At 45.1% G+C, this 22,819-nt stretch overlaps 1 protein-coding gene across 1 annotated transcript; it reads right to left on the bottom strand.

Annotated features, from left to right (window-relative positions):
- Positions 1-903: 903 nt before the first annotated feature.
- On the bottom strand, positions 904-22,485 carry LOC135084074 (uncharacterized). The gene is made up of 25 exons (XM_063978815.1): positions 22,385-22,485; positions 21,192-21,636; positions 19,819-20,022; positions 19,662-19,763; positions 19,472-19,588; positions 19,282-19,398; positions 19,092-19,208; positions 18,902-19,018; positions 18,712-18,828; positions 18,522-18,638; positions 18,332-18,448; positions 18,142-18,258; positions 17,952-18,068; positions 17,790-17,906; positions 17,581-17,697; positions 16,274-16,375; positions 15,776-15,862; positions 15,228-15,295; positions 13,725-13,833; positions 12,306-12,457; positions 11,812-11,908; positions 4,611-5,143; positions 3,244-3,334; positions 1,260-1,420; positions 904-1,027 (listed from the first exon to the last, which is right to left on the bottom strand). The coding sequence occupies exons 2-25, from the start codon at positions 21,288-21,290 to the stop codon at positions 904-906; spliced, it is 3,216 nt and encodes a 1,071-aa protein (XP_063834885.1). The 5' UTR covers positions 21,291-21,636; positions 22,385-22,485.
- Positions 22,486-22,819: the final 334 nt, after the last annotated feature.

Below are 22,819 nucleotides of genomic sequence, written 5' to 3'. Positions count from 1 at the left end.
GTTTTGGTCGCGTACTTACTTCTTGGCGACGTCGGCGATCCTGGAATCAGGTTTATCCGTGAACAGTTTAACTACTCTTTCAGCGCGGCGCGGGTCGGGGCGCGCGCGCGGCCGGCGGCCCGCGTCGCGCATGTGACCGAACTATGTCATAACTAGGTCACGTGTCATGTCACCGGCGAGTTTACATTGAACGTCGTCATTAGCGGATGCGTCAAAAGAATATACGAAGATTTTATTTCTTGAAAGTATCCGCTAGGGACGCTGTTAGGCGAAAACTCGCAGTAAGCATACGGGGCTTACTTCTAGGCGACGTGGGCCACACTCGAATCGGGCTCGTACACTGGTCGTCGTCAGCTGGTCAACGCTCTCGGTGCCTGCGTCTGCTCACACGTTCCCGAACTGTGTATTGACTACGTAAGCTGTATGTCATGTCATCTGAAGTGTGTCACGTGGAGTATTGGTCGCGTACTTACTTCTTGGCGACGTCGGCGATCCTCGAGTCAGGTTTATCCGTGAACAGTTTAACTACTCTTTCAGCGCGGCGCGGGTCGGGGCGCGCGCGCGGCCGGCGGCCCGCGTCGCGCACGTGACCGAACTATGTATAGACTAGGTCACGTGTCATGTCACTTGTAATACGTCACGTGTAATGTTGGTCGCATTACGTTGCGTTTAGTTCTGTCGCTCATCTAGGACAACGGATCTAAAAGCTGCGCTCGTAATATTGGCGGAACAGTGTGCCCTCAGTGGCGAAAAAACGCAAGTTCATCGCCAACAAAAAGAAGGACAACGGGTCACTTGGAGACTTCAGCGACTGGAGTCGGGCTTGTCCGACAACAGCTGGACAACGCTCTCGTCACTACTACCTAGTAGAGAAAGGGTAAGGGGGTATAACAGACTACTGGCTTACTTCTTGGCGACGTCGGCGATCCTGGAGTTAGGTTTATCCGTGAACAGTTTAACTACTCTTTCAGCGCGGCGCGGGTCGGGGCGCGCGCGGCCGGCGGCCCGCGTCGCGCACGTGACCGAACTCGGAATATACCATCACTACTTATATGATGAGATGAAATCTGTCACCTAGGACAACAAGTCATTTGGCGACTTCAGCGACTATGGAATCAGGCTTGTCCGTAAACAGCTGGCTCTCTGCGGCCTGCGCTAACATTCTGCGTCAAACGTGGTTAAACTCTGTGTATCGCTGCTACCCATCGATTTGTAGAAAAAAGGGGCAAGGTGGGGGGTGTAACAGCCTACTGGCTTACTTCTTGGCGACGTCGGCGATCCTCGAGTCAGGTTTGTCAGTGAACAGTTTAACTACTTTCTCAGCGCGGCGCGGGTCGGGGCGCGCGCGCGGCCGGCGGCCCGCGTCGCGCACGTGGCCGAACTCGGAGTAGCGCTGCACCCAACGACGAACTACGCCACGCTGGGGATATAGACGTTGTTAGTTTAGATAAAGCCTGGTCTGCGAGCGCGTAGAATTTTGTCCAGTGACCCCAAGCTACCCATCCTTATCGCTCGCGCGTAATTATGTTGCTGTCGCGACTGTGCGACGGGCGCCCGCAGTGAGTGTGCGAGCGCAACAGCAATATAATTACGCGCGAGCGATAAGGATGGGTAGCTTGGGGTCATTGGACAAAATTCTACGTGCTCGCAGACCAGACTATAGAAGGTTTTAAATTAGAATCAAATGGCAATGCCAGATTTTGTATGGAAGGTGACGTCTTTTTTTTTCGCGCGGCCATCGACCAAACTTTGTTTTTTGATTACAAAATAGTGTAATAAACCAAACTTACTATGACATGTATACCTCTAAACTCAGTCTGAACTGAGTTACGAGCATTAGAAGTTTGATGATTTTCATACTAGATTTGCTTTTTGCGCGCAAAGTTTGCTAAAAAATTGCAACAAAATAGTGAGATTGTATGTGTAAACAAACAATACCATCCATTAAAGGCTCCAGACATCAGTATGGAGCAGAATCAGCGCAATATTTTGTTGCAATTTCTTACAAAACTTGCGCACAAAAAACAAATCTAGTATGAAAATCATCAAACTTCTATTGCTCGTAACTCAGTTCAGACTGAGTTTAGAGGTATACATGCCATAGTAAGTTTGGTTTATTACACTATTTTGTAATCAAAAAACAAAGTTTGGTCGATGGCCGCGCGAAAAAAAAAAAGACGCCACTTTCCATACAAAATCTGGCATTGCCATTTCAAATAGGGATGTTTCCTGGGTCAAAAAGCAAGAGTTTTAATTAGTCCGTCAGTTAACTTATCAAAAAATACTCTACACGTATTTTTCACTTTTTCAAACTCATGAAAATTTAAAGAGATAAAGCGCGCCAAAGTTCATGAGAAGAGGCCCGTGACGTCAATGAGTGCATAAAAGTGCCGCACTTTGTGACGTCGCGCGGAACTTCAACGCACCATAACTATGTAATTATTTGTTAGAATGACAAATAAAAATATGTGTCCAATATTTTTTTTATATTTAACATGACGGACAAAAAAATTTTTTTTAGGAAACTAGCCTATTATACATATACAAATGGAAAGGACTACGCTCACTGTATCTTTACGAGATCAAATCAGAAATGAGGAGATCCGTAAACGAACTAAAGTCGCTGACATAGCCCGACGGATTAGCAAGCTGAAGTGGCAATGGGCAGGGCACAGTACGCAGAACCGACGGCCGATGGGGCAGCAAGGTTCTGGAGTGGAGGCCGCGTACCGGAAAACGCAGCGTGGGACGTCCACCCACAAGGTGAACCGACGACATCATAAAGGTAGCAGGAGGGCACTGGACGCAGGCCGCTACCAACCGGGCATAATGGAAATCATTGGGCGAGGCCTATATTCAGCAGTGGACGTCCTATGGCTGAGATGATGATGATGACATAACCAAATAAAATAAAATTAGAATCTGAATACGTTTATTCATCATCATCATCATCATTATTTCAGCCATAGGACATCCACTGCTGAACATAGGCCTCCCCTAATGCTTTCCACGTTGATCGATTGTAATACGTTTAATAAAACCAAATTAAATAAATAAATAAATAAATTATTACTACTTAAACAATTTGGCTACTTAATATCACAAACCTAGTAGTTTTAAAGCAAGATCTGTCAAGACTTAGTCGGAATCGACCACTTTTTGTTTCATTCTATACAACGAAAAAGGAAAATATTTTCTTATATTCTAATTAATGTCTGTTCCTTGTGTTATAATAAAACTTACGAGTATTCCAAGTTGGTCAGCTATTTGGGGGATATTCTTGCCTTGCTTGTGTAGTTCGACTATCTGAAGCCTCTCCTCCATCGATGCATTTCTGTAATTGTCATAAAAAAAGAATATGCATGAGCACAGAAAAAAACTAACACACTATTTAAAACACTTTTCTTCAAATTATCAGATGGGTGCAGATCACTTCTAGTTCTGATCTTAGACCATCTTCTTTTATTTGAAATTAAAATATGGGTGGTGCATTTCAATCATTGACCGTTTTAGCAGTTTTAGCGTCCAAAATGAGAGCGAAGAGATCTTTTGAGTCCTTTTGTACCCTTTGCACCACCGGCCTGCACCACTGGTGGTGCAAAGGGTATTTTTTAATCCCTTTTGCACCACCAATAGTGCCGCCCTACCATTAACTGTAAAACGATTATCTATAATCATATAATATTAATATTATAAAGAGGAAAGATTTGTTTGTTTGTTTGTACTGAATAGGCTCCGAAACTACTGGACAGATTTGACAACATAACAAAAATTAATAACAACCATTCATACCTACATACAACGAATAATTCCTAAAGTACCAGGGCAACATAATCATAAAGGAGCTATATCAAATTCTTCTTGGTTGATCCGAGAAATAAACATGTATCATAAAATAGCTCCTTTATGGTGATGTTGCCCTGCTGGTACTTTATTCGTTGTATGTAGGATGTAGGCCCGGGGTATCGTGGGTCTGAAGTGAAATGTTTATAGGCACTTTACACACACACAAATTAAAACTTTTAGGTAGGTTTTGATTTATTTATAACAATTAAATTATTAAGTATTTTACAGTCTACTACTAGTTTTACAGTCGATGGTAGCACAGCACTATTTGTTGGTGGTGCAAGAGAGATTTAAAAATACCCTTTGCACCACTAGTGGTGCAGGCCGGTGGTGCAAAGGGTACAAAAGGTTTTGAGTTATATCATTCGATTTTGTGATAAGAAGTTTTTTTATTAACAATGCCAAAAACGGGACGATTCCCACCTTTCGTTCCCCCGCTGCAAACCCTGTGTAGCCAGGATCTACAGCTTGACCGCCAATAAAAACTCAACCAGTGAAGGTCAAGTTTCTCCCGGGGGAAAGTTAAGTATCATTGGACCCGCAACGAAATAAATCAGAAGAACATAGGAGTTCGAAGTTAAGGTTCGACTTCCCTCCGGTGACAGGTGACAAAACAGTTTTAAGAAACAATGCGAAAAGTAATGTAAAAGCTGCGCACGTGACATTGGCGGAATAGTGTGCCCTCAGTGGCGAAAAAACACAAGTTCAATGCCATAAACCAAAGAAGAAGAAGAAGAAATAAAACCAAAACTCTCTTTACTTACGGCGCTACTACCCGCCCTGGGTTTTCGTTCACGAAATAACTGGTACTACTACTTCTAATATCATTATTTACATTAGACGGCTCATCGGAGCACGATCCCTCCGATTTCTGCGAGTCATTAAAATTCTGGTTTCCTCTGTCAATCTTTTTCACAGGCGTCGGCGACTGACTACTGGCTTCCGACTGTGAATCTTCGCTTCTAAAATACCCTTTTTTTGACGAATTCTTGACAGGTATATTCGCGCCGTTTATGTCATTTTTCTCTGGATTTTTACTCGAATCTTCGCTGGGTAGATCGTTGATACAGTTGCTAGCTATACTATCTTCCACGTTTGTGTTTAGTTGTAACTGGAGGTATTCGGACACGTCTCCATCGAGGTTGTGAAGGTCCTGGCTTGGAGGTTGTGGGTCTCTAATGATATCTGGTGGATCGTCAATGTGTGGTAGGGCCTGGTCAATTGGTGGAGGCTCGTCTGACCTCGTTAGCAGCGTGTGGAGAACGCCTAGGTTTACTTCTGTGTGCTCTGGTACCACCTGGAAAGGGTGGTTGGCATTAGATTGAGCGGTAAAATGTAGGTAGGTACATAATTATATTAAACAACATTGACGTACTTTTTATGAAGTTTGAAAAAAGGAGTTCTCTGCAGATTTTAACTCTTCGCCAAATAGAACGCGTATAGATTGTTTTATCTTCATCCACAAATCGCGCCTCACCAATACTTGGTCGAGAGAAGCGCGGTGTGCGGGGAGTTTGATGCGAGCAATCCGAGCGACATTATTGTAGTCCGTGTGTACTCATGGATGAATTTAGCGTGTACCGATAACACTCAAACATTAGCGGAAGAATGGTGGGGCGCGTCTTCGTGGATGAAAAGATCTATACCTGTCGCCGCGTAAAGGACGAAGCACACTTAATAACCCGGAAACGAATCATAACCATATTAACTCGAGGCGGTCAGTATTCTTTGTATGAAACTGTACTGCAACGCACTTATCCGCACCGTAATATAAACGCCCCACCTCAGTTGACAGCGTGGCGTTGAAAGGCGATAAGGTGTTGATCCCTTTCCGGGTTGATAAGTGTGCTATGACCTTTATAGCGTTAACGGGATTGCAGAGCGATGCGAACTACCCACATTCTGCCAACATAATTCGGCGCTATTGGCTCTGTGCACGATTACAGCGCCAACTAGCGTCCACAACTTTGTGGGCTCTGTCACATTGACATTTAGGTCGTATATTTGTGAAAAAATATCGAAATGAAAAAATAACAAATATTTTCGACTAATAAATTGTTGTGATACCACGATTTCGGTGGAAAAAAGGTTTTGAAATCATTTTGGTTGTATAAACCTTCCATGAAACTTGTTTATATTTGTTGCCGAGAGATGTCACTGTACTTTGAGACGCGTAAAGCTGTACCGCGGTGTCCAGATTTTTTTCCCCGGCTTTATATACCGGGAGGATTTTGACACAATGAACCTTTGACAACCTTTGTGAACCATTGACAACCTGTGTCAAGCAATAAATTGTCACCTACATATTGACGTCTTATTTATACCTAGATAAGAGTCCCTTAAGTGCGCCGAGAGTATCCGTGGTTTATTCATGGTCCTGTCGAGTCGGATATCATCAGGAAGCTGATGTCCATTGGGCACTGGTAACGGTGCAGGTGCCGCGATTACACTTTGTGCATTTTTGGAGGGGGGTGACGTCCTGGACAGTGGATCGCTGTCGCAAACAGGACAGGTCAAGAAGCTGGGTCAGCTAGGAGCTGCTGACACCAGTTTGACAGTACCAGCTGTGGTGCTGTCAGGGCAACCAACTGGTTGAGGAAGATCAGGAGATGATGATGCTGGTGCTGCGCTGAGGTGGCGCCATCTGGTGGAGACACGCTCGGAGCCCTAGGGAGTCGTGTTGGAGCCCTAAGGAGGACGTTTCGGAGCCCTAAGGGGTTCGTGTCGGAGCCCGAAAGGAGTTCGGGTTCGGAAACCGAAGAAGTTCGTGTTGATGAAGAGTTCGCCGTCTATTGTGATAGTGTGTGAGTGAGACGGATACAACTGTGAGTACTCTTTTGGCATTTTATTAATGAGAAGAAGATTGAAGGATTTTGGACTTTATTTACACTGGTAGTTTAACTTAGAAAATTTTAATTGTTTACATTGACTTAGGAAAATTTTAGATTAATATTTTAGGACTTAGAATAATTTTAGAAAAGCTGTTGCTACGGGGAACCTATGCCCGTGGGTCTAGTCAAAATGCCATCGCAAACCAATATGAAGTTTTCACTAATGTCAGTCGCCGCGTCACCAGTAATTCGATTCGATCGGAAAATGGCAGCCAAAATGCACATTGAACCACCAACGACACGGCGATATAAAAGTTCATTCAAAATCGAATAAAAGTTAAAAAATGTCTATGACTTTGCGATTGTTTTTACTTTTTTTAGCTTTTTTTTTTTAATTTGTATCTTCCTTCTTTCTGCTCTCTGTTTACGTCTATGCTTCGCCGTCAAACTAACTGTCAAAACGACATCGCGATACGGATTTGTCAAAACAGCCTTAGGGTGGGTTGCACCATCTTAGTTTAACTTTGACAAACGTCTAAAATCTGTCAAACTCCATACAAAAAACACCGGTTAACGTCATAGTTACGGTCAAAGTTAGGTGGTACAACTCACCCTATTGGTTTTCGATCGAATCGAAGCTTATCACCGGGGTTTTAGTAATCGCAATGAAAATGGCGGGTGTTGCGATTCGATTCGATTTTGATTGAGTCTTAAATGCATGTTGGCTAAGCCTTTGTATGGGAAATTTCAATCCAGTCTTTCGATTATCGATAGGTAGGGCTTTGCGATTCGATTTTTTGCCGTTTGACTAAGCCTTTTTTGTTATCGACCTCTTTTGCGATTTGTTTATATGTTTGCGACTGGTTTGCGATGGGTTTGCGATTTTAAAGTGCGTTTTGACTAGACCCGCCGATTTCTGTTAGAGTTGTCAAACACTTAGAATTTTTTACTATTTTTGGGAAGTTTGTTTACGTTTCAATTTAACTGTCATTTATGATGGAACGTTTAGAGAACTGTCAGTTTGACCTCGCGTCAAGAATAGAAAAATCAAAAGTCAATTTCTCAAAAAGTTCTAAAGATCGTTTGACCAAAGAGTATTTGGAGGGAAGGTTGGAACTTCTTGAAGGTTTGTGGAATGAATTTCTGTTGGGTCATAGGGAATTGTTGCGCACTATGGAACCTAAAGTGTTATCTGAGTCTAGATATATGCAAAGCGATACTTATGACAAAGCAGAAGATTGTTACATCGATTATAAATGTAGATTGAAAGGAGCTTTAGCTAAATTCTTTATAATCCCAAGTTCGTCCAACAATGATTCCAACCAGCCCACGATACAGGCGCCTAATGTCAAACTACCAAAAGTAAATATTCCGATCTTCTCAGGAAAGTACTCGGAATGGAACACCTTCCGAGACTTATTCCAGTCTTTGATACATACGAACAAGACACTAGGAAATGCTCAAAAGTTATTGTATTTAAAGGGGTACTTGCAAGGTGAAGCCGAGCAACTTTTATGTAACATTCCAATTACCGATAGTAATTATGAGCATTGTTGGGGTTTGTTAGACGAGAGGTATAACAACAAGCGATACATTTGTCATCATATTTTGAAGAGACTACTAAGCCAGAAAAATGTAACTTGTGAATCGGCTAGTGGTTTGAAAGGTTTGATGGACACCACAAACGATTGTTTGTCAGCTCTGTCTAACATTGGCATAGATACTAGTACCTGGGACGTGCTGGTAATCCACATATTAACGCTGAAGTTGGACCCTGAATCAAAAAGGCAGTGGGAATTTAGCATCATGGATAGTAGCACTACTGAGCTACCTACTTACGACCAATTCGAAAGGTTTCTTAACAATCGCTACCGCGCCCTTGAATTTTTGAGTTCAGAGTCCAAACCGATGCCTAATAGAAACTGGCCTGTTAATCAAATTAAAACCATGCACGTTGCCACGTTAGTCTGTCCCTTTTGTAAGAAGGAGCACAAATTGAGCACGTGTAAAGCGTTTAGGGATACGTCAGTGGAATTACGTCGCGAATTTGTTGCTTCTCACAATGTTTGCTTTTGTTGTCTCGGAAACAATCACTCTGCCAAATTCTGTCGCAGTGAGTACAAGTGTCGCATCTGCAAGAGGAAGCACCACACTCTGCTGCATCCTACGAACAAGATTGCTGCACAGGAACCACAAAACGGGGAGGCTACGGCTGATACCAAGAAAGTTGGTGCTGTTATTTCCTGCACGTCTACAAGAAGCACGGTGGATTGTAGCCAGGTATTGCTAGCGACGGCACTTGTAGATACTGTTTCTAAATACGGTCAAACTTATACTATTCGTGCTTTACTGGATCAAGGGTCCCAATCTTCTTTTATTACGGAGGCCATGGTTCAATTATTGGGGTTGAAGAAGATTCCAGCTAAAGGGCAGATAGTAGGAGTAGGTGGAACGAACGGGCTCACGACAAGATCTACGGTTGAAATAAAAATAGCATCACGGGTTGATCCAAACTTTATTATCACAGTGAAAGCTTATGTACTAGGGTCCATTACATCGCTTTTGCCTAGCCAAAAGATAACAGCAAAGGAGTGGAAGGAGCTTGAGGGCATTGTCCTCGCGGATCCGAGCTATTATACTTCTAACGGTATAGATTTGTTGTTGGGTTCAGAAGTATATAGCCGGGTAATTCAAAACGGAGTCATCAAGGGACCGCTTGGTTCACCACTCGCTCAGTGTTCGTCATTGGGGTGGATTCTCTCTGGTGTTGTTCACACGCCCACGAAGCCCTCTAAAACAATAAATGTGATGCACTGTAGTGTGAAGGATAATCAGCTTCAAAGAAAATGTCGTAAGCTAGAAGATGACATTCCGTTGCCAAAGGAACGAACATGTACAGAAGATCAAAAGACACGTGAAGGATACTTTACCAAAACTACTCGTAGAGATGACACTGGTCGATACATTGTGCGTCGTCTTCCGGTGAAGAATGAAGATCCCGATGAGAAGAATTCCCGGCAAACACCTGAAAAAATAATGTATTCATTAGAACGAAGACTGAAGAACGGCGATCTGAAACAGAAATACATAGAGGTTTCTAATGAATATGTTAGCATGAATTTGGATCATGGTGAAGTTTCTCCAACGGCGGCTGAAAAGATATTGTCAGATTTTAATGTGGACGATCTCATGATGGGTTGCGGAACTATCGATCAGAGGATTCAACTTTACAGAGGGGTGAACATAACGTTAGGTAAAGAAGGGTTTGAATTGCAAAAGTTGACTACTAATAATGAAGATTTGGTCAAGGCAATGAAAGATGGTAAAGTAAGTCAACGGAAAGGAAACGAAGAAAGGCTGAAAAGGAACAATGATGAAATAATAAAAAGTGACGGCATCACCTGGAATTGCAGTGAAGATTTGTGATCCGTTACAAGGTCGACGTGCAGACCTATGAAGAATCTGAAACAAAAAGAAAAGTAAAAAAAAGGGACGCTTGAGAAACGCGATGGGTATTCAACGACAGTAGAGATACAGAAGGCTATGGGTTGTATAGTATAGTTGCATGCCAATCTGAAAACTTTAGTGCTGATGTTGAAAGGTTAAAAGAAAATGAATACTTACCCAAACGTATTGAGCTCCGGTTCTTGAGTCCTTTTCTTGATGTGAACAACATGTTGGAATTTGGTTGGAGATTTGAAAACTCACAACTTCATGAACGTCGTAAGGTGAAAAACATAGAGGTGGACTATGTAAATTCGTCAACCTAACAGTTGGTGATTTAGTTGTCATAAAGGAGGACAACTAGCTACGGGTCTTGGCTTAGTGGCAGGGTGATTGTGGTCCATCCCGGTAATGACGATGCTAAAGTTGTAGAGTTTCAAGGTAAACGATTTGGTCTCCTTCCTGAGGCTAAATAATTTTAGTTTATTTAGTTTTAAGGTTTTAAGTATATTGAATATGTTTTTGTTATTTTATGGTACACTGGTTTTTTACATGGTTTATTTTCATTTTATTGTTGATGTGTACCGTAACATTTTTCATGGTGGGCGATGCATTCGCATTAAGTTTCATTTGGTTGTTTTTTCCTGTTGTTAAGGACCTAGGACGGTCCTTGGTGGGCGATATGTATAAACCTTCCATGAAACTTGTTTATATTTGTTGCCGAGAGATGTCACTGTACTTTGAGACGCGTAAAGCTGTACCGCGGTGTCCAGATTTTTTTCCCCGGCTTTATATACCGGGAGGATTTTGACACAATGAACCTTTGACAACCTTTGTGAACCATTGACAACCTGTGTCAAGCAATAAATTGTCACCTACATATTGACGTCTTATTTATACCTAGATAAGAGTCCCTTAAGTGCGCCGAGAGTATCCGTGGTTTATTCATTGGTCATTCAAACCAAATGAGGCAAGTCCAAAAAGTGTTTAAATTTTGATTGTGTCAGGGTTTGTTTACTTAATTTATAGTTGTAGTTTTACAGTAAAACAAAAAGAAAAAGCTACTTTAACGGTTTCATTATATAACAGTAAATATATTTAAATGTTCCTGTATCGCTAGTAATAAATCAAATATCGTTTTCAGATCGAAATGAGTATTGTTTTGAAGACCGGGTTTGTGAGTGTTACGATATCAAATTCCAACCACAAACCGTATTTAAAGGAAAGTTGTTGGTATTGGCTGGACAAGTCCGAGATGTAGAAGAATTAAGAACAAAACAAGGGCAGAGTTAATAATTTCACGCTCTCATCATAAGGCAAACATCTGTGCACAACAACTACTGTGACTCATTTTTGTACTACCACGTTGTATAGTCTAGTTATTTCCAAATTGTAAACGGCTATTAAACCAGCCCTATCGAAAAACAGTCCACTCTTTTATTTAAGTTCCCAGTAGGACCCTTTTCATGCGAATAATTAATGATATTAAAATGTATTATGTAGAATCGCTTTGCCATTGACAGATACATCTGATGACAGAGCTTACATTATTTCTACTTTTGACCACCATGAGCGCTGCGATAGATTATGTTACCCCCACCTAGTACTTCGCACCCAGCGAATAGCGCGACGTCAGGTTTGGCGAAGCCTTTAATTAGGTAATTAACATTTTCAGAATATAAAATGATACCTGTGATCCAGCAGGGGCGGTTGCAGGCAAGTCCTGGTAGCTTCTGTACGGGTCTGAGATTTCGTCGTCAACAGCAGTCTTCATATTCAAGTTCAAACTGTCGACAATAGAATGCCAGTATTATTAGTTAGTCCTACAATTGATTTAAGTTTTAGATGAAGAATTTCTGCATTATTATTTTATGTAAATGTAATTCTTTTCGACAAAAATGGATAGCCTACCCCCGTAGACAAGTAGCAAAATGTGAAAAAAAAAAAAGAAAATGTTCGAAAATTGTCCCATTCACTAAAAGGTCACACAACATTTTCAACCTACAAGTTGACCTATTGTTTCAAAATTGGTAGGCTTTAACTTTTATCTGAGTGTGACCATTCGTAGAAACGAATGGGACCAAATGCGAAAGGACCGAATACGAATGGACCGTTTTTGAATTTGTGACGAAATACGAATGGGAATGGGACGGTCTGCGCCAAACCCCTATGTACACAACTTACGGATAGTTAGCATCGTTGTCTACGGCCATCTCGATCTCTATGGTCTCCTGTTTGAGCGGCGGTAGGAGCTGCACCGCCTCGCGCTTCGGCCTTTTGTGCCGGGCTATCATTAGGGCTTCGCGGACTTTGTCCATTATTATTCGTATTTCATCCTGGAAAAAACATATAATAAAAAAAATCAAAGCTATGTTAAAAAACCACGCTACATAACCGAACGGTGAAGGGGTCCGACTGATAGACCGATTCGACATCCAAGAAACGGGGGTTCGAACCCCGCTCGACTATTGTGGTGAACTTACTCGTAACACAAGCATATTTAGCTTAGCACAAGGGGTTAACGAGACTATTAGTAATTTGTGCAATACACATTATTAATATTCTTTAAAAAAAAATCTAGTACTACTGCACAGACGGTCATGATTTGAGATATTTCTTTGTTAGTTTGTAATACTTATCGAGAGCAAGAGGATGAAAATGTAAATTACAATAACTTGAAGAAATCGAACTGCCTAAGACGGGAATCGAATCTACGAACGCGGGTTCATCCAGTGACTAAGTAGCTCAAATGGAAGAGCAGTCGCCCGGCAAGCGAAAGGTCGTGGGTTTGATTCCCGCCTTAGGCTGGTTTTAGTGTCACGCGGACCGTCCGGTGCGGACCCGCTCCGCACGGCCAATCTGTATGAACTTCTAGGGAGCGTTTTAGAGTAATGCGGTCCGGAGGAACCGCTCGCTCCCTAGCAGTTCATACAGATCGGCTGTGCGGAGCGATCCGCACTGACAGTCCGCGTGACACTAAAACCAGTTATTTATAATTTACAATTTAGTTTGAGATAGGTACAACTTTTAACGCTAAAAATTAAATAACTATGTAAGAGGATGAAATGTCGTGTGAGACAAGCGAAAGTTGCACAACGCTATGCACGCACGGTTGCTTTTTTATAGTGTTCTTTCTCTTGAACACTTTTATAAAGAGAAAAAAGAGAAACAACGTAGTACCTACATATTCTTATCTATGGAGACATACTGTCACCGCTTTAGGCCGGACATACACGGACCGCTTGAAGCAGTCAGGGTCGACAGCTTCAAGCAGCGACTGCACAGTGAACTGCAGAGTTCTATGGACGCACATACACGAACCGCTCGAGCAGTAGCAACTGATTCGGGCGGTCGACAGCACGGTGAATTTTCATCGTGCGGTCAAACAGACAGCTCTCGCGCAGTTACCTCCGCCCACTTTCTACATTCCACGGCGCGCGCGCTTGTCATTTGTTGAGCAGTTAATACCAACTGCTCGAGCAGTTATCGCTGGCAGCTTCAAGCTTTTGACTCTTGACTGCAAGAGCGGTCCGTGTATGTTGATCACTGACTAACTGCTCGAGCTGTCCGTGTATTACCGGCCTTAGCTGTGCCATAGCATACCTCTGCACTATGCGTCGGCGCGCGTAGCACGTAGTGGTGTGCGTGCAGGCCGCGCGCGTCGCACGCGCCGCACGTGCGCACCAGGCATTGCACGCATATGAACACGAATCTGGAAAATATGTTTTTCTTTACGATGAAGCCTAGACTGTAAACTGTTTGTATACCTATTACAAATAAATAAATAAATAAAGGTAGAAGGAAGGACTTCTTGCCGGGAATCTGAAGCGTCATGTTAGCGGTTTTGTTTTATTTCCTCAAATTCGTGTGTGGGCGACTATTAATGTGTAATAATGGTGGGTTATTAACCATTAAGTGTTCGTGAACGTGCATGGGTGTGGGCAAGTGAAGCAGAACAGTGCATCGTGATTCTTCTGGTTCTCTCAAGTTGTCCATAGGAGGTCTCAGTAAAGCACCACAACTTTACTGAGACTCAAAGGGTGGGAAGGGGTATCATCTATCATCCTTCATTATATCATTAATAGATCTCATTTTGAAAGAAAGAAAGAAAGAAACATTTATTGCCATGGACATCACAGAAGACAAAAGATGTAAATAATAGAAAAAAAAGTAAATAAGACATAGGTGACATAAAACATACAATGAAAGTGAAAGTAAAACTGAGCAGTGCCACCCTGTCGCACAGCGATGTCCATCGCAATGGGACCCCACTCAGCATATGCCATGGCCCCCGGTGAGGGAGGCCACGACGCTGGTTTTCAGTGTGCCCCAATTTTGTAACTCATATCACATAAATACTTGAAAATGGCACAAATCAAGTCGACCTCGACGTGTATTGCCAACATCATCAAAAAAGAAGAAGAAGAAGGCGGTGGATGCAGGTCGCTACCAGCCGGTAAATATGGAAACCATTGGCCTATGTTCAGCAAGACATCTTGAAATGATGATGATGATATTTTTTATAAAGACTAAAGCAGAACTGCACCACCTTATGTTAACCGTGACTCGTGACTATAACCTCGTCGTTTTTTATATGGAGTTTGACAGACTTTCGACGTTTGCTAAAGTTAAAGTAATATAACGCAAGCCAATCTACACTAATTTATAAAGCACACAAATTAGGTACTAATAATAAATACCACTCAACAGAGATATTTCCTGGGTAAAAAATAAACAGTTTGATTATTACATCAGTTGACTAATCTAAAAAATACTCGACACGTATTTTTTGATTTATCAAATCAATGAAAATTGACAGAGATATAGCGCGCTTTAGATCAATAGTGGACGCCCGTGACGTCATTGCGTGATAGAAAGTGTATCATTTAGGCGCGGTTTACACCAAGGCGAAGCGAAGTAGTGTCGGACTGTAAATTTTTTCTATAGAATTTGACAGCGGCAAAGCAAAGAAATGGAAATAATGAAAAGATTTGTCTATCAAAACACTTCTCCGCTCCGATTTGCCTTGGTGAAAATAGGGCCGTATGCGAGTGACGTTACAGTGCTTGATTTTGTCATTTTAAGTTGTCGGTACTCACTACTCACCCGGATATAGTGACATGGCACAGTCTGCACAACTGATCTTGCGCAGGCTCCGACGCCATACTGCTCATCTAGAACAAACGGAAATAATGTCATGTCAATATTAGAGACAGTGGCGTAACTATAGGGTGGCAGGGCTGGCAAAATGCCACAGGCCCTCGACCTGACTCTAAGCGCACCCTCTCGTGATGATTCAGGGCCTCCCCTGAAAAGAATTTGCCACGGGCCTCGGATGGTATAGTTAATCCACTGATTGGAGAACAATAAGCTCAAAGTTCACATGCTATGGAGAGGACTATACTCGGTGTTTCTTTACGAGATCGAATCAGAAATGAGGAGATTCGTCATCATTTCAATATCTGCCCGGCCGGGAATCGAAACCCGGGACCTCTCGGCATAGTAGTCCGTTCTGAACCACTACACCAAACGGCCGACAAATGTGGATATCACTGCGGTACCAACCGACCAATATGGAAATCATTGATGTTGGCCTATTTATATCCAGCAGTGGACGTCCTATAGCTGAAATGATGATAATAATGAATTCTTACGTCTTCCGGGAACACCTCTACTTTAATCTTTTTCAACGGTCTGCACTTTTTACCAGTCTTCCGTCTCCGTCGCACAGCGCTGGGCACCTGAAGTATAAAGACAAAATAGAATTTTAATTAAATATTAAACGTAAATAGGAAAGGGTAGTTTTTGGCGTGAAAGGGTAGCGCCTTATTTAGCAGTTTTATTTTCTAAAATGTCATTTTCTGTTTTGGTCCAAAAACATAGTATATTTCGCCCTAGGAAACACTACTTCAACTACGAACGGTTCGACGAAACAATCTGTTTTAGATTGTAGTTATTATAGTGGCCGACTTACGTTAATGTAAAAAAGAAGGTTTTCCCCGCGGTTTAGCCAGCATGAAGTTTTGTCTGTCGCAGAAAAAGTTTTCGCGCGCGTCCCTGTTCCAAAAACCGGGATAAAACTACCTCTATCTATACCAAATCGTCGTCAAATGTTGCCAAACGATAATGACTGATTAAAAAGTAATCCTTGCCTGTTCAGGGAAGACTTCCACTTCAATTTTCTTCACAGGCCGACGACACTTCTTCCCCTCTCTCGCTTCCTTAAGCCGCCGGCGAACTGTGTCCATAGACACCTGAAAACAAAAGCAGGATGATTAAATACTTGAAGACAAGAATGGAACCTCCACGTCTATGGACAATATTGGCACAGATATGTAACACATATAATACTAGGTATTGGACAGACACAGTCCGTAAATCTGCCCGCATAAAAAGCTCATAAAAACTCATTTATTTTTGCAAATAGGCTTTTAAAAAGCACTTTTACACGTCCCTGTATTAACCCTACCACTGCTTCGGGACAATAAATGGGCCAGTGCTGAGAAGAAGCAGCGCAAGAAAATCAGTCACTATTGTCAGCCTCCTTTTCAGAATTGCTAAAATCAAGTGGCAGTGGATGGGACACATAGCTCGTAGAGATGACGGCCGTTGGGGCAGAAGTTCTCGAGTGTCACTCACGGGCTAGAAGAAGTAGTGAGGGCAGGCTTCTCACTAGGTAGACCGACGATCTGGTGAAGGTCGCGGGAAGTACCTTGATGCAGGCAGCGCGGGACCGGTTGTTGCGGAAATACTGGGAAAACAAATGACTGGTCGCGAAATCGCGGCCCTGCATGCGGACGGAAAAACTGTGGGAAAAACGCACTCCGCTCCGCATACTTTCTCCGCTCCAGTACCGAGCTCCGCATCTTTGGATACTTGGATAGACGGTCCACAACTTCACTCATACTTCTCTCATTTATTCCGCTACCTACCTCCGAGTTTATGGACACACGTAGTCTGCAACTCCACTCCGCGTGATTTCTCCGCTCCGCTACCCACCTCCATCTCTATAGACAGTCACAGTCCGCAACATCGCTCCGTATTGCTCTACTCCCTCGCTCGTAGTGCCGCCGGTGGCTCGCCTAGTGCGCCACACTGCCGGTGGCTCGCCTAGAGCCCACACTGCCGGTGGCTCGCCTAGAGCGCCACACTGCCGGTGGCTCGCCTAGTGCGCCACACTGCCGGTGGCTCGCCTAGTGCGCCACACTGCCGGTGGCTCGCCTAGTGCGCCACACTGCCGGTGGCTCGCCTAGTGCGCCACACTGCCGGTGGCTCGCCTAGAGCGCCACACTGCCGGTGGCTCGCCTAGTGCGCCACACTGCCGGTGGCTCGCCTAGTGCGCCACACTGCCGGTGGCTCGCCTAGTGCGCCACACTGCCGGTGGCTCGCCTAGTGCGCCACACTGCCGGTGGCTCGCCTGGTGCGCCACACTGCTGGCTCGCCTAGTGCGCACACTCGCCTTGTAGGTGGCGGAGGAGACTCGCGTGCTGAGCCGCGGGTCGGCGGCGTGCGCGGCGACGATGGCGGCGTCCTCCTCCTCTGTAGTGACCCGCTCGTAGTGCCGCCGGTGGCTCGCCTAGTGCGCCACACTGCTGGCTCGCCTAGTGCGCCACACTGCTGGCTCGCCTAGTGCGCCACACTGCTGGCTCGCCTGGTGAGCACACTCGCCTTGTAGGTGGCGGAGGAGACTCGCGTGCTGAGCCGCGGGTCGGCGTTGTGCGCGGCGACGATGGCGGCGTCCTCCTCCTCTGTAGTGACCCGCTCGTAGTGCCGCCGGTGGCTCGCCTAGTGCGCCACGCTGCCGGTGGCTCGCCTAGTGCGCACACTCGCCTTGTAGGTGGCGGAGGAGACTCGCGTGCTGAGCCGCGGGTCGGCGGCGTGCGCGGCGACGATGGCGGCGTCCTCCTCCTCTGTAGTGACCCGCTCGTAATGCTGCCGGTGGCTCGCCTAGTGCGCCACACTGCCGGTGGCTCGCCTAGTGCGCCACGCTGCCGGTGGCTCGCCTAGTGCGCACACTCGCCTTGTAGGTGGCGGAGGAGACTCGCGTGCTGAGCCGCGGGTCGGCGGCGTGCGCGGCGACGATGGCGGCGTCCTCCTCCTCTGTAGTGACCCGCTCGTAATGCTGCCGGTGGCTCGCCTAGTGCGCCACACTGCCGGTGGCTCGCCTAGTGCGCCACGCTGCCGGTGGCTCGCCTAGTGCGCACACTCGCCTTGTAGGTGGCGGAGGAGACTCGCGTGCTGAGCCGCGGGTCGGCGGCGTGCGCGGCGACGATGGCGGCGTCCTCCTCCTCTGTAGTGACCCGCTCGTAATGCTGCCGGTGGCTCGCCTAGTGCGCCACACTGCCGGTGGCTCGCCTAGTGCGCCACGCTGCCGGTGGCTCGCCTAGTGCGCACACTCGCCTTGTAGGTGGCGGAGGAGACTCGCGTGCTGAGCCGCGGGTCGGCGGCGTGCGCGGCGACGATGGCGGCGTCCTCCTCCTCTGTAGTGACCCGCTCGTAATGCTGCCGGTGGCTCGCCTAGTGCGCCACACTGCCGGTGGCTCGCCTAGTGCGCCACGCTGCCGGTGGCTCGCCTAGTGCGCACACTCGCCTTGTAGGTGGCGGAGGAGACTCGCGTGCTGAGCCGCGGGTCGGCGGCGTGCGCGGCGACGATGGCGGCGTCCTCCTCCTCTGTAGTGACCCGCTCGTAATGCTGCCGGTGGCTCGCCTAGTGCGCCACACTGCCGGTGGCTCGCCTAGTGCGCCACGCTGCCGGTGGCTCGCCTAGTGCGCACACTCGCCTTGTAGGTGGCGGAGGAGACTCGCGTGCTGAGCCGCGGGTCGGCGGCGTGCGCGGCGACGATGGCGGCGTCCTCCTCCTCTGTAGTGACCCGCTCGTAATGCTGCCGGTGGCTCGCCTAGTGCGCCACACTGCCGGTGGCTCGCCTAGTGCGCCACGCTGCCGGTGGCTCGCCTAGTGCGCACACTCGCCTTGTAGGTGGCGGAGGAGACTCGCGTGCTGAGCCGCGGGTCGGCGGCGTGCGCGGCGACGATGGCGGCGTCCTCCTCCTCTGTAGTGACCCGCTCGTAATGCTGCCGGTGGCTCGCCTAGTGCGCCACACTGCCGGTGGCTCGCCTAGTGCGCCACGCTGCCGGTGGCTCGCCTAGTGCGCACACTCGCCTTGTAGGTGGCGGAGGAGACTCGCGTGCTGAGCCGCGGGTCGGCGGCGTGCGCGGCGACGATGGCGGCGTCCTCCTCCTCTGTAGTGACCCGCTCGTAATGCTGCCGGTGGCTCGCCTAGTGCGCCACACTGCCGGTGGCTCGCCTAGTGCGCCACGCTGCCGGTGGCTCGCCTAGTGCGCACACTCGCCTTGTAGGTGGCGGAGGAGACTCGCGTGCTGAGCCGCGGGTCGGCGGCGTGCGCGGCGACGATGGCGGCGTCCTCCTCCTCTGTAGTGACCCGCTCGTAATGCTGCCGGTGGCTCGCCTAGTGCGCCACACTGCCGGTGGCTCGCCTAGTGCGCCACGCTGCCGGTGGCTCGCCTAGTGCGCACACTCGCCTTGTAGGTGGCGGAGGAGACTCGCGTGCTGAGCCGCGGGTCGGCGGCGTGCGCGGCGACGATGGCGGCGTCCTCCTCCTCTGTAGTGACCCGCTCGTAATGCTGCCGGTGGCTCGCCTAGTGCGCCACACTGCCGGTGGCTCGCCTAGTGCGCCACGCTGCCGGTGGCTCGCCTAGTGCGCACACTCGCCTTGTAGGTGGCGGAGGAGACTCGCGTGCTGAGCCGCGGGTCGGCGGCGTGCGCGGCGACGATGGCGGCGTCCTCCTCCTCTGTAGTGACCCGCTCGTAGTGCTGCCGGTGGTTGGCCTCGAGCGTGCCCTCTTCCTCCCAGCGTCGGATCCAGAAGTAGACGGTTTTACGCTGGCAAAGAAGCATAATTAATAAATATAGTTTTTTGGTCTGTTCCACCATTTTGATCAGCTGTACGCCTAGGATGCGCGCCGTGATAGGATTATACATTTGTTATTTGTCGCCTAATATCGTCGATAAGATTTTATCACGGCGTGCATCCTAACCCGGCTGGATTGGACTTCTTAGCTAAGTAGGTGATCATAGGACACTTGGGTGAACTAATCTAGGTGTTCAAAGTGGAATAGACCTACTTTTTCCGCACTAGCAAATATTCTGTTGTCCCAAAGTGGTGATATTTTTAAATTGAGAACAGACTTGTCTCAGTTGCTTAACTCATTTATTTTTGTTACATTATCAGTAAATTAAAGGAAGGCCATTTATAATGAAGAAACAAAACAATCATTTCAGGGTCTATCAAACAATGACCTTTATAAGCAAAAAATCAATTTCACATTCTTTTATTCACATTAATTGGACCAAAAAGATTATAAGTATAAAGTACGGCCAACTAGCAGCAATACAAAAGGTTGATTCGACTGTCGAACTGACAATCTATTCTGTCTCTTCCCATCTTGTGTATTTGTCAACCGACTTCAAAAAAGGAGGAGGTTCTCAATTCGACCCGTATGTTTTTTTTTTTTTTCTATGTTTGTTACGCGATAACTCCGCCAATTATGAACCGATTTGAACAAATCTTTTTTCGGCGTATAGGTAATACCTCAAGGGTGGTCCCATTTAAATTTAATAATAGAAAAAACAACCCCCAAGGGTGGAAAATTGGGGATGAACTTTTTTATACGCAATATCTCCGCCGATTATAAATCAATTTGACTGATTATTTTTTTGTTGAATAGGTATTATCAAAAGGGTGGTTTCATGCGAATTTGAAGAAAATATTTCACCCCCAAGGGTGGAAAATTGGGGATGAACTTTTTTATACGCAATATTTTTAATTTTTAGTTTTTTTTGTGTTCACGCATTTGAAGTCGGTTTTATTTTTTTTTAAAGTTATCGTAATGTCTCGTTCTCCCGCCAAAATATGTCAAAGTCAAACCCTTGCTATTACAAATGACCATGACATTGGGTTTGTTTCCATTTGGTATCGCTTCTCGTTGGCTATGGTACTTTAGTTCACTGTTTTTCTCTAATAAAAACATTTGAATACACAAAACACTCACCGTTATTCCAGTTTGGGCACATATTTCTTTGACTCTACACCCACTTCGTCTTAGTGCAATTATCCGCTGTCTTTCCACTTTAGAGATCTGCGGTGCCATTTACGAATTCCACATGTACACCTCGAACAGTCGATGTGACTGAACAGTTTGAAAATTATTTATATCACTTATTGTCACTCAATTTGAAATTAAAGTCTTCCAACTAATAAACATGATATCAAGAAGTGCACATTACGTTACGATAAGTCTAAATATTGCACAATTTAACACCCTTTAAAGTGCACCTGTCTGTTAAAGAGTTTCTAGTTATTTTACAACAAATAATGCCTATATTTAAAGCAGTTGTGTAATAATATCTTTTTTAACTATTACAAAAATCTTGTCCTTTCGACAATCCCATGTTTTTGTATTTTATATAATTCTCTGATAAAAAGTCCCCTTCCATCTGAAACAATATTGAAAAATTTACATCAACCTATTTCATGCTAAGATATGTATTACATTTTTACTTAAATGATTGTAAGTCCTAAAGTATGATGGTGATTTACATTTCATTTCGTTTTAGTTTTAAAGTCTTTTAATAGAGGATTGATAAGATAAATCAGTGTAGTTTTGTTTGTTAATTCAAACAACTGAAAACAAGCTTAGGCTTAATTATGCACAGGTTAATTCCTATCATAAAAGTAGGTAATTCGTGTTACTGAACAGTAACTTGTAAACTGTACATACCTACAAATATTTGTTTTTACTCTTAGATTAATAATTTTTACTACAATTCAAGATCAATAATTTTGCAAGTAAATACTCACGGTTTTCCTTATCGACAAAGCAGTGTGAAGTTTTGCATTTATTTGTAAGTAAAAGCACTAAAACAATATTAATTAATTAATCTTGATTTTTTTTGCTTGCTTGACATGCTCAGTGGCAACTATTCCGCATCGAATAAACTATAGTTGACCCACGCTGAACTGTCCCACCAAACTCAATGACAGGGGGGCGCTACCATCGTTCAACTATATGGTTTCCAACATGGCAAAAATCTGAACCAGCGATCCGGTATTGACGGTGGCGCCCCACTGTCAATGTCATCGACAGGACAGTCCAGTATTTTGGAACTATAAAAAGAATTTCGTAAATCGGATCAAATAATAGGCTTTTCGCCTAAATTTCAATAATTAGTTTAATATACCTACTTTGATGCCTATTTAATACAAATGCGCTCTTATTTTGGAAAAAAAGCTCATCTCCAAGGATTATTTTGCATTAAAAATAATATTTGACATAGCCCTCAAAAACGCTCGACCGTCATCATGACATACTCTCTAATCTGTGCATCATGGCGTCTTGAGTGACGTCTAGAGATGAGACGTATTTACTAGAACAGATCCACACACTAGGTATTTTACAGTACTAAGTGGCACCTATTCCAATTTTTAAAATACTTGATCCACCTAGTATTTTTTAAATTACACGATTTCCGACCCTACCATCAAAGTAATAGAGGTTATTATTGCATAATCCGTAGTCGTGTATTACGCGCACCGCGTATTTCTCGCTAAGTATTTTTTAAATTACACGATTTCCGACCCTACCATCAAAGTAATAGAGGTTATTATTGCATAATCCGT

This window comes from Ostrinia nubilalis, chromosome 25 (assembly GCF_963855985.1).
Source record: "Ostrinia nubilalis chromosome 25, ilOstNubi1.1, whole genome shotgun sequence".
NCBI classification, from domain to species: Eukaryota; Metazoa; Arthropoda; class Insecta; order Lepidoptera; family Crambidae; genus Ostrinia; species Ostrinia nubilalis.
Note: the sequence above shows the minus strand (reverse complement) of the source record. Positions and strands in the feature narration are given on the sequence as shown.